The sequence below is a fragment of the Sinohyriopsis cumingii genome, chromosome 12, assembly GCF_028554795.1.
Source record: "Sinohyriopsis cumingii isolate HCF-2022 chromosome 12, ASM2855479v2, whole genome shotgun sequence".
Lineage (NCBI taxonomy): Eukaryota > Metazoa > Mollusca > Bivalvia > Unionida > Unionidae > Sinohyriopsis > Sinohyriopsis cumingii.
The window spans coordinates 14,867,467-14,884,106 of record NC_142972.1 but is presented as its reverse complement, the minus strand read 5'-3'; the positions used below and the strand labels follow the sequence as shown (position 1 = coordinate 14,884,106).

Sequence of the window (16,640 nt, the reverse complement as noted above, 5' to 3'; positions counted from 1 at the left end):
TAGTTCATGGAAGTTCATGATCATAATAAATAATTATCTATCAAATGAAGTGAATTTTGTATCAGTTAAATTAACGGTAAACACGCTGTGAATTTTACAACAAAACGAGGCAGCAGATCTTCCTAGATTGTGTCCGAAAACATAAATTGTAGAAAATATTATTGCAGAGCAATGTCCGAAAACTTACAAGGCATTTAAATATTATATTTTCCACAAAAAAACGGTGTCCGAAAACAAACGGTGTCCAAAAACATACAGTAAATATGGTAGTCTTTCCATCCATCCATCTACCATTTAGTCTGTCCCTTATGTCAACCAGTGCTGACCTATTTGCTACAAGTGGGAACAACAAACTGCCCACCTTCGTCTCTCTACTCATGGATCCAAAGGCAGTGGTTGTCAACACTCGTTCAATCACCTGGCAAGCAGTACAGCCATAAGCCTTCCCTCCAGCAGTTCTAATATTGTCCTCATCCTGAAACTAATTCTGAAAATGAGGGGCATGGCTTGCAGAAAAGTTCTGATCACCCCTTTCTGATGAGACAGATCCTGGATTAATGATCTGATTGATTTGATGACAGACGTACCTAGGGTAATTATAGTGACCCTACACACTGCTCAAGAAGCCTGGGTCACCATTATTCAGTCCATGTCTGGAGAAACTCATTCATGCCTGGCTCTTGGCAGGGATGCCCAGCATAAAAAGGAGCTATTTCTGTGTTTTGATTGTGGGGTGGATAACGACAGCAAGACCGCCCTCCACTTTGAATAAGAGGGGAAGTAACAAAGTTTCAAAGACTGGTGTCACATTAATGACAGCGCACCACTCTTAGCCTCCATCTCCACACTAGCTAACTATCAATTTGTCTGCTTTGAAGACAGTAATCTAGCTCCTATCACAATCAGGGGATACCATTCCATGCTAGCAATACAGACTCATGGAAGAGGCAATATTCGCTGCAACAAGGACCATTCCAAATTGTTGTCCAGTTTCTACATATCCATGCCGTGCTCACACATCATGTTACCTAAGTGGATCCTGAACTAGATCATGACATGACACATCAGGTTTGAGCAATGTCTTCCATCTCTCTGAAGCAGTAATTGTACAAGACTTGCTTCAGCATGTGGTTTGAGGGAACTGCTTGTGCTATCCATGGATCTGAACTACATGCAGACCCATTTTCATGGCACAGTCACACAAATGACACAACCAGTGGTTTTATTTCTTAAATAAGTTAACCATTAATAGGCAGCCAGAAAAGAACTACCTGCTCTCTCTCTCTCTCCTTGATCGATCCATTGGGAGGGACAAAGCTGCAGGACCCAGTATGCACCCTTAGATGCTGACTGAGGCACTGGAGAATATCCAGGGTTGTCATCAGAGGCTCTTCATACCATTTAAGGCATGAAAGCAAGGCATAACATCACACAGGCTGGCTGCTTTAGCAGTTTCCAAACTCTAACAGGATCTAACAGAATCAAGTACTACTGATGAAGATTTTGGGTCATTAAACACAAGCAATTTCAATGTTCACAGTCTTGAATGTAATGTCTCAGTTTGAGACATAGTGGAGTCAGTTGCCTGGCATACTCAATTGACTTTGTCCAGCTTCTGTTTGTGTGACATTTCCTAACTAAGGAGAGAGAGCTGCATATTGACCAGCCACTCATAGCTGGACAGACAGTTACCATGCCCCATTCATGACAGCACAACCTCAGCCTCTAGCATGATTTGAGAACTTTTGCTAGATTCAGCTGGGAAACTTTTGAACGTAATGCAAAGCAGGTGCAGGATACCACAGGGATCGCCAATGCACATATATAATCACACACCTCAATAGAAAATCCATTGTGCAGGATACTCAAGCTTTTCCTCTTCTTACCTATTCTCCCAATGTTAATGTGATTGGGTAATGTATTTGATGGAGAAAGGAAATTTTGTTGTAAATTAAGTTCATCCAAAAAAATAATTACCTGATGATATTACACTCAATTTTCCCCACCATTCCCAAATACAAGCATCATGTTAAATGTTTTGCTCAGACTTAAGCTGGTTTTATAACTGGTTACAGGTGGACACCTAATGGGAACAAGTGGAGTCAATTTGTAAGAGTTATTTCCCCTTGTCTATTTGATAGAAAGCCGTTTTTTTTTTTCATCTTTCAAGGAGAGCTTGATTCATTGCTACCAGAGAATAATTTCCTAATGTTAATGTGACTGGATAAGTATTTTCAGAGTAACATAATTTGCTAATAGAATTTCCGTTTTCGTAATTGTTTTAACTCATGAACCCATTGTCAGAATTAGATTCTTTGTTTGGATTTTAGACTTTTTGGCCTGAGATCTAAGGCAGACTGGTTTGAACTGCATACAGACAGGTGAACCTTTGCAAAAAGTAGGAAGTTTGGGATTTGGAGTAAAAAGTAAAAAGTGGCCAGGACATGAAAATGATGGGTCAAATAAGCAAGAAAATAAAAGGGCTCCAACTTTTACCCTTCTGCACATGCATGAGCAAAATAGCCAATGAAAATCAATGCTTCTAACATAACTAGGTATCTGGCTGAATGAAAGTCTCTTGGAATCTGATGAATTTGGATGTATTTAGAAGTATAACCCCCAAAATGTGTTTCCTACTCCCATTTCAGGTGAAAATGACAAAATATCCAGGGGTTAATGACTTAAATAACTTTATTATAATTTTATATATGATTCCCTAACAAGCATGTGATTTTTAAATGAACATGTTAAGTATTTCAAAATTAGTTACCCCTTTCATACTTTATATGCAATTATTACTCACATCTGTGTTATCCTCCAATAGCAAGGCCACCCCACTTATAAGGTCACTTTCCTGCTGCAGGAAGGATGGCTTTATATGAGGGGAACCACAGTGTTTATTATCCATCTTGATTTGTTCTCTGTTCCTATCTCTTTCTCTCTCATGCATTGGAGTTTGTCAGATAAACAATAGTAGACTACCCATTTTCAAGGCAAGCAATAAAAGAGGGTTCTAATTGGAGTTTGCTAAAAGGTCAAAGACCTGAATCAAAGAAGATAACATACTGATCAATGCAGATGATAAAGTTCTATTTTCTCTACATTTCAGGTATTTCTTGGAGTCAAACCCTGATGAGCAATTACTCCTTGTTGTTCAGTGTGATTCAGGTGACACAAATGCCAGCTTGGTGGCCTGTGCCAGATACTGTATCCTGGATGAACACCAGCATATGAAGGACAGACGGACAGCTCCCTGCCATGTTATCTTCATCATACAGCTACCCAGAATTGCAGGGGGATGCTTTACTGGATTCCAAGTTGGTGTTTTATGAAATTTTCTTACAGTTTAAATTTTCCATGGTTTCATTTGAATCAGAAACTTAAGCTCAAGTATTTACTTCAGTGAAATTCAGTTGGCTGGTAGATGAGCTAAAAGTATGAAACATACTTAAAGATAAATGATTGCAATTTCTTTTCTAGCCAGAGTTACTGAAAATACTAGTTTTGACCTATTTGAAGACAGCAGCATAAATGTTAGATGAAAGCTTGTCAGTCTGTATTTGTTTTTGTGTCTTTACTTAAGTGTTGTCTGCATTTTAAGTTTTTTTTTCTTGAATTTAATGACCTGATATCTCGGGTTATGAAAATATGCCTTCCATTAAAAAGATCTCAGGCAAACAATCATTGATCAAATACATGTAAATGGGCACTTGAAATGAGGTAAAATGTATGTTGAAAATTGTAGTTAACTTTCAGTGCCATTTTCCATTCCAAATTAGTTCTTAATTATCTGTTAGATATACTTCTTACAGTCATTAATCTTTTTTAATCTGACAGTTTATTATCTGAGATTAGTAGATGAGAAATGGAAATTTGCATAAAACAGCAAACATTCATGAAGTTGATATGAAAAAACTGATTTACTATTCCCCCCACCTTATTACATTGACACTGTTAAAGTGATAAAAATGAATGCATAGATAGTGATGTTAGTGGATAAGCCAGTAAAATCCACACAAGTTTAGACAGATGTAAAATATAAGTGACAAAGAATTGGAATGCAGAATAATGAAATCAAAGAAGAAAAACATTGGCACTGAAGAAATTGCTGAAGCTGAAAATTTGCAAAGACTGAGGATGTTAAAGTTGCAGTGGTATGAAATTAATGCAGATAGCAGATAACATAGACAGTGAAAATGATATTGCAGTTTGGTTTGATGTTGGCCAGTTATGGTCACACCATTATACCACTTTTTTAAAGAAAGAACCAGTTAGCACACTTCAGAAAACAACTCACCTTTGGCTTTTATTCATATGTATTGCTTGGGCTGTGATTGAATATGCTTCAGTCTCATCTCAATTTAAACTTTGATATTTCATCTATATTTATTTTATAAGGACTTGAGATGAAAGATTGCCATTCCATCAGAGATGCTGCCCAGTTAGCCAAGGAGCACATTCAGTGATATAATTTCACATCATGTATTAATGAATATGATGCACACAGTTGCTGAATGTTTCATCTCATTTCAGTGTGGTCTCTGGCACTCTGCCCATATTGATGACCTGAGGGCACAAGATGAAGAGATGCCCTCCATAATAGAGATGCTTGGCAAGTCAGTGGGCACTCTGATGGAGAGGGCTGTGGGCACTAAGCCTGTAGACAGAGCTGACATGGAGGTGGAAGAAATGTTCAGGGCCAACAGAATTGGTCAACGTACTGTTGCCATGGAGACTGATGAAATGGAAATTGAAAGGAATGATACAGAAATACCAAGGCATGGTATTTCTTTACAAATATGATGACATTATGTTTGTTATCTTTATACATTTTATTTGCAGCTTCCATGAATAGTTTTGTACCCTCCTTCAGTCCACTCATCCATTCACTTATCTGTCTTTAACTGCTGGATAGAAGGTTAGCAGTCTTACTAATTGTTTTGTTGCTATGGCATTCATATACAGGAATGTGTGGATTTTTTTCCTGCCTTATGAGAGAATGAAAATATCAGTATTATTGAAATTTCAATTACAGCTAAAATATTTTAAGTATTTGTTGGGTTATTTTTTGTAAACTCTGTATATATAGTATTAAAATATATTTTTGGTTCCAATCTTTGGGTCAGTATTGATGCTAGCGGGGAGAAGAGTCTTGCAAGTGAAATTGCTTTAAACTGACAATATGTACAGAACATGGGGACACAATTAGAAAATAATATGTATTATGCATGTGTGTGATTCTTCTGGTGATGGGGGAAAAACCTTCTTCCAGTTTTACACTTGATATCCGCTGCTTTTGAATAAAAGCAAAAGGCATTGTATGTGTTCAATCCACTCATTACAGAAACCAGTCACAACCAGTGTGCTGTGACCAAAACTGTTCCACCAGTGCAACAATTGGCGCAATGATATGTGCTGAGTAGTTAGATTATAGCAATGGCTAACATGTGTACACAACAGGCTTTAAATTGATTACCCTAATGATGTCATTTGGAGAGTTAAAGCCAAAGATAAGATGATTTTTTTAAGGTGTCATAAGTAATAAAGGAATCAAATACAGTCCATGATGGCTTTTAGATCTACGATTAAAAATTAGTCAACCATTTTCAGACTTGAGATAAAAATAAGAGACCACTTTTTCCCAATCAAAACAAAATACCACCATCAGCTAAGAAATATTACAACAAATCCAGCAATGCTTGGAAATTTAAGTTGAAGTGTGTGCAGATGATTAATGAAGGTTTTGAGTCTGGAATCAAAGTGGCACTTGCAAATTTTTTAGCAGAGCACAATTTAGTACTTCTCATTGCTGATCATTTTACTAATCTGGTTAAAGACCCAGACTCCAATATTGCACAGAAATGTACTTTACATGCCAGCATCCAAAGACAACACACATTGTTGCTTGGGTCTTGGCCCTCATCCCATCCCCCCACCCCCGATAAAATGTTGACAGTATGTGTGGAAATCAGAAGTTCAGTGTAATGATTGAGAACACATATTATGGCATAATTTTGTATTTTTTGTGCGGTTCATTTGACATATTTTGACTTGCATAGCCACTGTTGTGCTGAGGTATTGTAAAACACTAGTGCCTTCATAAATATTTTCATGAAAATAATTGTGGCACCGAGGGCTTAAAATTTCTTTCTTTGAACAGTCAAATCCAAACTGAAAGAATGGATTGGGATGGAGAAGAAAGAGGTGAGCCATCAAGTATCCGTGATCATGATCAGGTTCGTGAGCTGCAGGATATAATTCATAAAAGAGTTGACCACAAGCTGAACATCCGCAGTCTGATACTCTCCTGTGTCCAGCCAGCTTTGGCCATGGTTAAGGATAAAGAAGAAACCACTGATAGGTCGACACGGAGAATTGAGTTAATGCTTGATCTGCTACATCAAAACCCTATTGAGGGTGAGTATTTGAATTAATTCTTGCTTTCATAATATGTATAAGGAACTATTTTGTTAACTGAGCTTGATTTTTACTTGATGTGATTCATTTAAATTGTACCTGTTACATTCTTAAGCTTCAGAAATACTTACATCAAAAGCCACCAGTAATTGCCATTTAACAGACAATGCAGACATGGTGTCAGTACTTTCCTTGGGAATATAGAAAACTTGATACTGACATTATCCCTATGAATTTGCTATTTGTGACTGGTTATCAGTTTTGGGAATTTTGTGGTTACTGCAAATGAAAAGTATCAGCATTTCATTGTCAGTACAATATGTATCATAAATATATAGCTTTGATACATAATATGTATTGACAATATGCATTTAATACTAGTCTAGTATGTTTACCTGTAAATTGCTGTTGTGTTTGTCTAACTCAGCCATATTACCCTGAAATGTTCCATTTACCAAGAATATGGGAACACTGTTACACTGAAATGTTCCATTTTCCAAGGATATGGGAACACTTACACTGAAATGTTCCACATACCAATGATATGGAAACACTATTACACTGAAATGTTCCATTTATCATGGGAACACACTAGCTGCACTATTAGTTCTGCAGTCAGATGCAGAACTGTTACTCGCAACTAAACATTGTTGATTTTGTGTACTTAATTTGATTAAAAATGACCAGAGAAAATTTGAGGCATTTTGAGGGAAATAAGTTTAAATAGCAAATTTTGACTCACTATTTTCAGGATTTTGTTCATATACCTTTATCTTTTATTTCATGTTTACATTTATCTAGAAGGGTTTATCTTCTTTGAGCTTTTTGGAATTCTTTTTATTTTCCATTTGTAAAACTTCAATAATTGGCTCTTATAAACCCTAATATATACATACCGTGTAACCTGTTTTAGTAGACACCTTCACATAATAGGCACTTGTTCCAGGGTTCCATATAGGTGGCAGCTTCATGCTTTAATTTTCTTAATTTTAATCCTCATTTCCAGTGTTCCATAATGTATACAGCTCTCACTTGGTACAGGGGCACATGGTCTGAATTTGTAAAAACCTAGATGCAATCCTGCAGTTCAAAACAGACACTTTCAGAAAATCCATCTAGAAATGTCCTTTATGTGGTAGACAGCTGTCAAACATAGACTGATTTGGTATTTAACTGACATCAGGACCAAACACTTGCCTGGATTTGCCTCCCTCCACTTGCCTTGTGTATCAGTATATATGTGCCCTGTCAGTTGACCTAAACTATCTACATCTCCGTCAAAATGGTTTTCATTTCATTTGTGATATTCCATCTTAATTGCCAAGAACAGATTCCCACTCATAAGCATTCAGTCATTTTTATGAATCTAGTGCCATGTTGGACCCTTCACCTCAGGGCTGTCTGCATGACCTGGTGAGGGGCATTTACAGTGGTACCTAAAACAAACCAAGTCAGTACCAGTAGGAAGACCTTATTACCTTTGAGAGATGGCAATGTTGTTAATTCAGCTCAGGCAGCAGCATATTGGATAAGATGAGTCGTTCACTCAACATAGAGAGAATAAACTCAAGATCAAATGCAGTTATTGTACAGTTTGGCTCATGAGGTTATGATAGTTGCCACCATGATTGCATTCAAGTGCAACTGTTCCCTAACATATTATACAAGCCATGGGATGGAGGCCAGAGATAACTTTCTCTAGCTTTAGCTCCGAGATCTTTCATCTCAAAGGGTTAAGTTCAACCTGGTGGGACCTATAGCAGCAATACAATAGGCTACCTTCCCAGGTTGTTTGGCAGCTTCTTATTGACACAACATCTGCTGTATATGCAGGGAAAACAGCTGCATTGAGGTATATGGGTTCACTACTCCAGCCTGGTCATATCTTGACTTGAACTTCCTTCACATGCCTTCAGGGACCGAAGATGGGTTTTAAATGTGGTAAGGGGATGTAACTCTCTCCACCTCTTACCTCTTCTCTGAAAATATATAATCAGGTAACATATTTGTGGAGGAAACAAAGTTGTAAGTAAAAGATATATCTTCGATAATGTTTGCGTGCAATTACATCCTGTTGGCAGAGTTTGCATTCTCATCCAGGAGCAACATAAGTATGAATGAGTTTAGATACCAGTCTCCTGATGCAATGGGAGATTACTGTCTCCTATGTCAGCAGACAACTTTATTTTGTTTTTTTATAAAAACTAAAATTTAAATTGATAGGGATTTTTAGCACTGCATAAGTATAAAGCACTTTAAGGGTTAAGTTTCACCGCTACATGCTTCTGACATTTCTAGTGCAGGATTCTCATCCATACTGAATGTAGTATTACAGTACATTGTTTTTATTAACCCTTAGAACTGATACATCATTGCATTTTATGCAGCATTCATAGTCATGACTTGAAGTGTTGTAAATTGAGAGTATTGGCCCTGTATATAAATGACACTGCTATAAAGGACAGGTTTGTAATGTCCTTGGACTTTCCTTTATATACAGGTTTCACTGCACATACTTTGTGCTGTGTGTGATTGATTGATGTGGAAAACAGCTGTTTTTTTTATTATTTATTCCATTTATTAGAATAATTTTAGATGATAAATCAAGTGTTTGTTGGAATTTTAAAATTTCTTATTGAATTAGTGCAATTAAGAATGATAATTGGTTACAGTAGTGGCATATAATATTTATTTTAACTGATCAGTATACCAGTCAAGACTTACTGCAAACAATGATCCGTTTATGGAAGCAATAAGCTGCCTCCCCAGTCAACAAATTTAAGTACTGATTTTCACAAAAGCCACACACATTGACATCATAAAGATCCACTGTAAGCAAAGCTTTTGGACAAAACATTGCTTTCTGATTTCAAAATCAGTGTACTAGACTGATGGATCTATTGGATGGGTCAGTCTTTTATTCAGGGACATACAGCAAGCTCATCCAGTTATGTATTCTTCATACCCTGAACATTTTTCATCTTTCTGGTAAATTTTGTTAAATCTGTGTAATCTTTCCCTAGGCTTACCCACATTCCTGCAAGGTCTGAGCTGCCATATTGCTACTCTTCTGAAAGAGAAGGAGAAAACTGCCTTCAGAGCAGACAGTTGGTTGTCAAGTGAGGCTGCCAAACCAGAAAACATCAACAAGGCTGGTACTTTCAGGTAAAAAGTTTATATTAGTCATGATGTTAACTTGTTACATTGGAATCAAGCAGCGTGGTGATCTCCAGCATACAGGTAGAGGGATCACCTAGGGTTGTTGAAGCCTTATCAGTGTCTCAACCTGACCTCCGCCCAAGACTCACTGATGATATTTGACAGATTTTTCATGGGGATTACGTAAAAGAATTTGGTTATTTTTTGCTTTGTATTACTTCATTGAAACTGACATTTTGATGTAGTTCTCAAAAATTCCAAAATAAATTATTTACATAATGTATAAATTTCAGTTGACAAGCAGAAGTTAAAGATTATACTGAGTGATATGGAAGTTATATACAGTAGTCCCCCTCTTGAACGGCCCCCCTGACCAGCGGCCACCCACTCCTTATGGCCAGAATCCGTGGGTACCAACGAGTTTGTGTTCAAAAGTACCCCTCGTGAAAGGCCACCCGGCTAACGTGACCAGCGGCCAGCATATTAGTGCAAAATCATAAAATTTACCCCTCACAAGCGGCCGCATTTTATTTGAATATGTATCCAGTACCAGTATTGTATTCATAATGTGTGTTAAGTAATCCGATTTCTGTTTCCCGATGTCAGGTTTTCGTTACTGAAAGAAGTGTTGAGTAAAGTACATTTACCACTAAGGTTAATATTATAACATTTACGCCTCACGAGAAGCCAAATTTATTCCATAAAAACTGAGAAAGACTCAAAGTTTAATCCATACAAAAGGGTATGTATATGTAATCCAATTAGCCTTACTCTAAGTTACTGCTGTGTTATCATAAGTTTAGTCACTCTGATAACACTGGTCAACAGTGAAATCATTACTGACTTGAAAAGGCCCTAATCTGTAGTATTTTGGTGTGCCGAACACGAATATAACCGTGAAAAATTTGTATTGGCTCTCGTTTTGAAGATATTCATATACCTCATTTTCTATGTTTCACTGTGTAAATTTCTCCAGTAGGACTGCAGCAACATCCGGAATAATGATGTAACATTGCATAATACCATCATGCTCACATCATCCACAGTTGATTGCATCATTTTCTGATGTAATGCAATACTAATGCCATGCGGCTGCTGAAGTAAGTTGACGTCAGCAGTGTACTATACATGTGTAGGCCTATTATACTAATGCCAGGCGGCTGCTGAAGCTGACGTAAGCAGTGTACTATATAAAGCCCAATCAGATAGGTTCAGCATTTAAAATATTTTAGACGTTGTGCGAGACAGTTCAAGCTACTGTTACATAAAACTTATTATTTTATCCATTTACGTACAATAAAGAACAGTAATGCCTCGAAAGTGTGTTAATACCGCGGACAATTTTTGCTATATTTGTGGGGAAGTGACATTTGCCAACCAGAAGAAAAGTATCAATTCTCAAGTGAAGAAGGCATATCATCTTTACTTCGGATGCAAGGTTGGTGACCAAGACAAGCCTTGGGCTCCGCATATATGCTGTGCTACATGTACAACACAGCTTTCACAGTGGTTGAATTGCAAAAGGTCATCAATGCCGTTTGCAGTCCCAATGGTGTGGAGAGAGCCAAGCAACCACCTAAATGACTGTTACTTCTGCTTGGTTCCTCCTCTTTCCGGCGGAATAACGAAGCGAAAGAAGTCGAGAATAGTCTACCCAAACATTCCATCTGCATTGAGACCAGTTCCACATGGTGAGGGACTTCCTATTCCAGAACCTCCAGCAGAATATTCTCTTGATTCATCTGACGAAGACAAAGGTGAGTCGACCTGTTCTTCTCCTGGTCCATCAGCATGCAGTGATCCAGATTTTCACTGTGGTGCATCATCAACCCCACACAGAATAACACAGGAAGAACTAAATGACCTGATTCGTGATTTGGACTTATCAAAGAACAAGGCAGAATTGCTAGGATCAAGACTCCAACAATGGAATCTTCTAGAAGAAGATGTCACAATTACTGCATATCAAAAGCGCCACCAGCAATTGGAGCCTTTCTTCAGAAAGGAAAGTAATCTGATATTCTGTTCCGATATTGAGGGCCTCATGAATGCTTTAAAAATCACTCATGACCCACAAGAATGGAGACTATTTGTGGACTCTTCGAAACTGAGTCTCAAGGCTGTGCTTTTGCACAATGGAAACATTCTTCCATCTATTCCAGTAGCGTATGCTGTCCACATGAAAGAGACATACGATAACTTAAGGCAGCTACTGAATTCCATTGAGTAGAACAAGTACAGCTGGCACCTCTGTGGTGATTTGAAGGTAGTTGCCCTTTTAATGGGACTGCAGCAAGGATATACAAAATACATGTGTTTCTTATGCGAGTGGGATAGCCGAGCAAGGGAAATGCACTACATGAGGAAGGAATGGACTCACAGGCAGAATGTAGCCATTGGAGAGAAGAATATCCAACACCCAGCTCTGGTTGAGGCTCAGAAAATCTTGCTACCACCCCTTCACATCAAACTAGGTTTGATGAAGAACTTCGTGAAAGCCATTGACCGGACTTTGCCAGCATTCCGATACCTGCATGAAAAATTCCCTCGACTCAGCGAAGCAAAGATTAAAGAGGGAGTTTTTGTGGGTCCTCAGATTCGAGAGCTTTTCAAAGATGACCGGTTCAACAACTTGCTGGAAGGTGACGCGAAACAAGCATGGAATGCTTTTCGCCTAGTTTCTACAAACTTCCTCGGAAATGTTAGGGCAGAAAACTATAAGGAACTAGTAGAAGACATGTTGATGAAGTATAAGAAACTTGGCTGCAATATGTCTCTAAAGATTCACTTCCTTCATTCCCATTTGGATTTCTTTCCTAGCAACTGTGGTATTGTTAGTGATGAACACGGCGAACGTTTTCATCAAGATATCGCAACAATGGAACAAAGATACCAGGGAAAATGGTCCACTACAATGCTGGCTGACTACTGCTGGACACTCCTCAGAGATGCTCCCGAACAGCTGTACAAGAGACAGGCGAAGAAATCTAAGATGTAGTCAATGACTTGATTTTTTATAGGTAGGCTATTACAGCTGACCTTTTACTATTGGAATGCATTTCGTTATGTAAACATTATTTTTCTTGCAGATTACAAAAAAACTAGAGCCAATTTTGCAATTTGACTGTCATATTCGTGTTCAGCACATAAAAATTGATAAGAATTGACTAATTTTATTTCAGTAACATGACTTTTGTAAAAATTTGTTGTCCAGTGTAATTGTTAAGAATACAATTATCGAACAGTAGTAACAGCTGAGAAGTGGCAGTATCGATGTACAATACCCAAGTCAGCAGGAAAATGGTTTAATAGCCTTTATGGCTTCCCTTAGTAAGATGTTGAGCTTGTTCACTTTGGTAATCAGTGGCTATTAATACTGACAATAATTGTCAAAATTACGAATCCTAGCAGCTGTGAGGTCAAATCTGCGTGATGTTAATGGTACATATCGATGCCGTTTTGGCTTCTCTCACCTAGTTTCAAGAAATGTGCAAAAACAATAGGGTACCAGACTGCGACTAACGAATCACGTGACAAGATCACTTCCTTTAAAAACACACGGCAATTTGTTTAGATGCATACAAAATTGTTTTATCAGTATTTTAGTTGGCAACATGAATAACTTACTGCAAAAAGATCAACATGTCATCGAGGAAAATAAAAATTCTCAGTTTAGAGGAGAACGTGAAAGTAATTCAACTGACGGGAGGGGGGGTCGTCGAGGATCCTTGCAGAAAACTAACATCGGGAAGACTCAGATAAACAATATCATGAAAGATAATGAAACAATTCTGCAGAAGTGGAAAAGTGAAATGGACAGAGAAAGGAAGATTGTTTGAGCCAGGAGATGTTTGTATCCTGATTTGAAAGACAAGACAAAGCAAAAATTTTGTCAGTTGAACTGGGATATGATGATTTTACTGCAAGTAACGGTTGGTTGCACAGATTTCAAGTGCGACACAATATCAAGTGTTCTGTCATTAGCGGCGAATCAGCTGAAGTTAATAATGAAATTGTTGAAGATTGGAACAAAATACTAAATGATATATGCAGGGGATATGACAGCAAGGATATTTTTAATGTGATGAGACTGGTTTGTTTTTAGACTGTTACCAACAAAGTGACGTGATGTGAACTGTAACATAATTATAAAGACAGTTTTAAAACTGTATCAATGGTTATTCATAGTATTCTTTTGCAAATGATTACAAAGTTTGTTTTACATTTATTTCACATCATGCATGTGATTTTTTAATTAAAATATTAAATATTTAAAATTAAATGTACCTGTGACTTTTTTCATATGTATTTACTATTCGTATTTGTCATCCCCCTCTAGAAAGGCCACCCGCATTATAAGGCCACTTCCCTGCTGCATTAGGGGTGGCCTTATAAGAGGGGGACTACTGTACTAATAAAAAACCAGTATACATTAATGTATAATTATATGAAGTACATTCTAGGCTCCCACAAAATAAAATACAGCTTTCAATAGAGTTGATAAAAAAGTGACTGTAACTTCATTCATTTTCATTTGGGCTTAAATCTTTTTAGACTAAAATAAGGGTCTTTGTACTTTAAGTTTTCTGCACAATAAGTTTGGTTCTACATCACAGACTAAAATAAAGGTTTCTGCATGGGAAGTTTAGTTTAAGACAGCATACCTTGACTTAAGGTTAAAGTTGTTGAGACCTGTTGGTCAAGAAACTGCAGAGCTGTTCTCAAACCAGAATTATTTTTCTTCTTTTTGTTGCATAAGCATTCAGCAGTGTGCCACTTTTAATGATTGACCCTCATCACTTTTTGCTACACCTTAATTTAGCAAATCCAGTAATGTTTCATCGTAGGTTTACCATCTCATTTTGTATTATACTAATGCAAGAATTTCATCAGAATAGCTGCTGATCTATTTTTAGAATCCCCTGTGAGTGAGGATAGTTTCAATTTCTCATGTTTATTGGATATAGTGAACTCAAATGAGGGTTGTAGTTATAGAAACCAGGAATTATACAATGAGAGAGCTGGCCCATTTCCTGGGGTTCCTGCTGTGAATAGCACTCCAGTGACTATGATCCCAGTGCCACTTAGGGAGGGCCCTACTGGAGATCATAGTCAGCTCTTACCATGTATGTGTGATGCTAATTTGCTGCTGACTGTTATATAAACACTCCAGAAGCAAGTGGGCAAGATGTGATGTGTGGGATACCAATGAAGTCATCCAAAGACTGGCAAGTGAATAGAAGTGTGATATTGTTTACAATTAAAAGAGCTTCCTGGATGAGGAGGGACAAGTGATGCAACATTTATTTGGAAAAAGAGATACTATCCACCTATCTCCCAAAGGGGTGGAAAAGCTGGTAAAAAATATAAATGCAGTCGTTCATGTAGTCTGGTCTTAGAGCCACATAACATTTAACTTCAACCATCCCTATAAACCCAATGTAGGTCAAAATAGCTATAGACACTATGGTCAGCCATATCAATACAATCAGTACACTCATGGATGTGGTGAGATCAAACATTCAGCACAGGAATGCAGGCACAGACAGACAGTTCAATGGTATGAGTGTGGTAGCTGTGAACACAAGGATAAAGTTTACAATAGATTAATGGAATAGGTAGATGGTAATGAGGCCATCTCAGCTCCACAGGAAGACTATATTCAGCTTGAGGGCCAGTCTAGCTATCAAGGACTGTCATATACACCAGGCATCAATTGTCAAAACAGATTTGATCCCCATGCTAATAGATGTTCTGAATGTGGAAATTTACTTGCTACTTGGTACATATACAAGTGTAACAGTCAATGAATATAAAAGTAGAAAATGCTATCGTAGAAAAACTAATGTTTTATACAGTAATGACAAGTGCAGCAATGGGTATTGTGAATGTAGTTTTAATAAAGTTAATGTCTCCTTAAGTGCCTGTAGTAGCAGTGATATTAATCTCATGAATTTAGGAGTTTCTAGTAAGGGTTTACACATAGGTCATTTAAATATTCCGAGTTTTCATGGAAAGATGGATCAAGTGAAGTTACTGTCAACCTCTCCAAATAATAATATCCATTTATTTGGACTCTCTGACAAACCTTATTGTAGGGATAGAAAAACAGGAGGAGGTGGGCTCCTTGTATATGTTAGAAATGGTACTGTTACTAAAAGAAGGGAAAGCTTAGAAATATAGGAAATATAATCCATTTGGCAACAGATCAGTCCAGGAAAAGCTAAGCCCTAGTTAGTTGGTTTTGTGTACAGACCCCCATCATCACGTACTGATTGGTGTGACTATTTTGAACTTCAAATAGATAAAATTTCAAATGAACAAAATGAATTTTACATTCTAGGTGATTTAAGGAGAGACCTTCTCAATGATCCAATAAAAGTGAATTGGATGGATTTTATTGCTTCATTAGGTATGGAGCAACTAGTAAATGAACCCACTAGAGTAACATCTACCTCTAAAAGTCTTATAGAACATATTTATACCAATACAAAAGAAAATGTTTTGCAAGTAATGGTTTCAAAGATTGGTATAAGTGATCACTTTGAAATTTTTCTAACATGTAAAGACAATGGCAAATAAAAAAAATTGATATCCATAAATCCATTACTTATATAGATCTTTTTTATATAGATATTTTCAAAACTTTGATACTTTTAAATTCCTGGAAGATCTGAAACAGATTTTATGGAATACAGTCCAGATCTTTGAAGATATTGATTATGTTTTAGATACTTGGACAGATCCTTTCATCAGAATAGTGAACAAACATGCCCCTTTAAAAACACACAGGATAAAGAAAGACCACCAGCCAGGCTGGATCTCTCCAGAAATTTTAGAAGCAATAAAGCAAAGAGACCAACTAAAATCAGTAGGAAATCAAGCTGAATATAGAGTTTGGAGGAATAAAGTTAATAAAATGATACGTTAAGCCAAACAAGCGCACTACAAAAAAGTGCTGGTTGAAAACAGAAATAACCCAAAAGCTATCTTGAAAGTGTTTACAGAGTTTGGTGCAGGCAAATGTAAGAGTAAAACTGAAATTTGATCCCTCAGTCATGAGG

At 37.3% G+C, this 16,640-nt stretch overlaps 1 protein-coding gene across 1 annotated transcript in view; it reads left to right on the top strand.

Annotated features, from left to right (window-relative positions):
* The window catches only part of LOC149786028 (E3 ubiquitin-protein ligase rnf213-alpha-like), a 374,561-nt gene that overhangs the window by 233,251 nt on the left and 124,670 nt on the right, over positions 1–16,640 (top strand). Inside the window, exons 57-60 of the mRNA XM_089978102.1 lie at positions 3,110–3,317; positions 4,534–4,778; positions 6,161–6,417; positions 9,441–9,582. Of these exons, the coding sequence (XP_089834228.1) occupies positions 3,110–3,317; positions 4,534–4,778; positions 6,161–6,417; positions 9,441–9,582 (852 nt within the window). The remainder of the gene's footprint in view (positions 1–3,109; positions 3,318–4,533; positions 4,779–6,160; positions 6,418–9,440; positions 9,583–16,640) is intronic.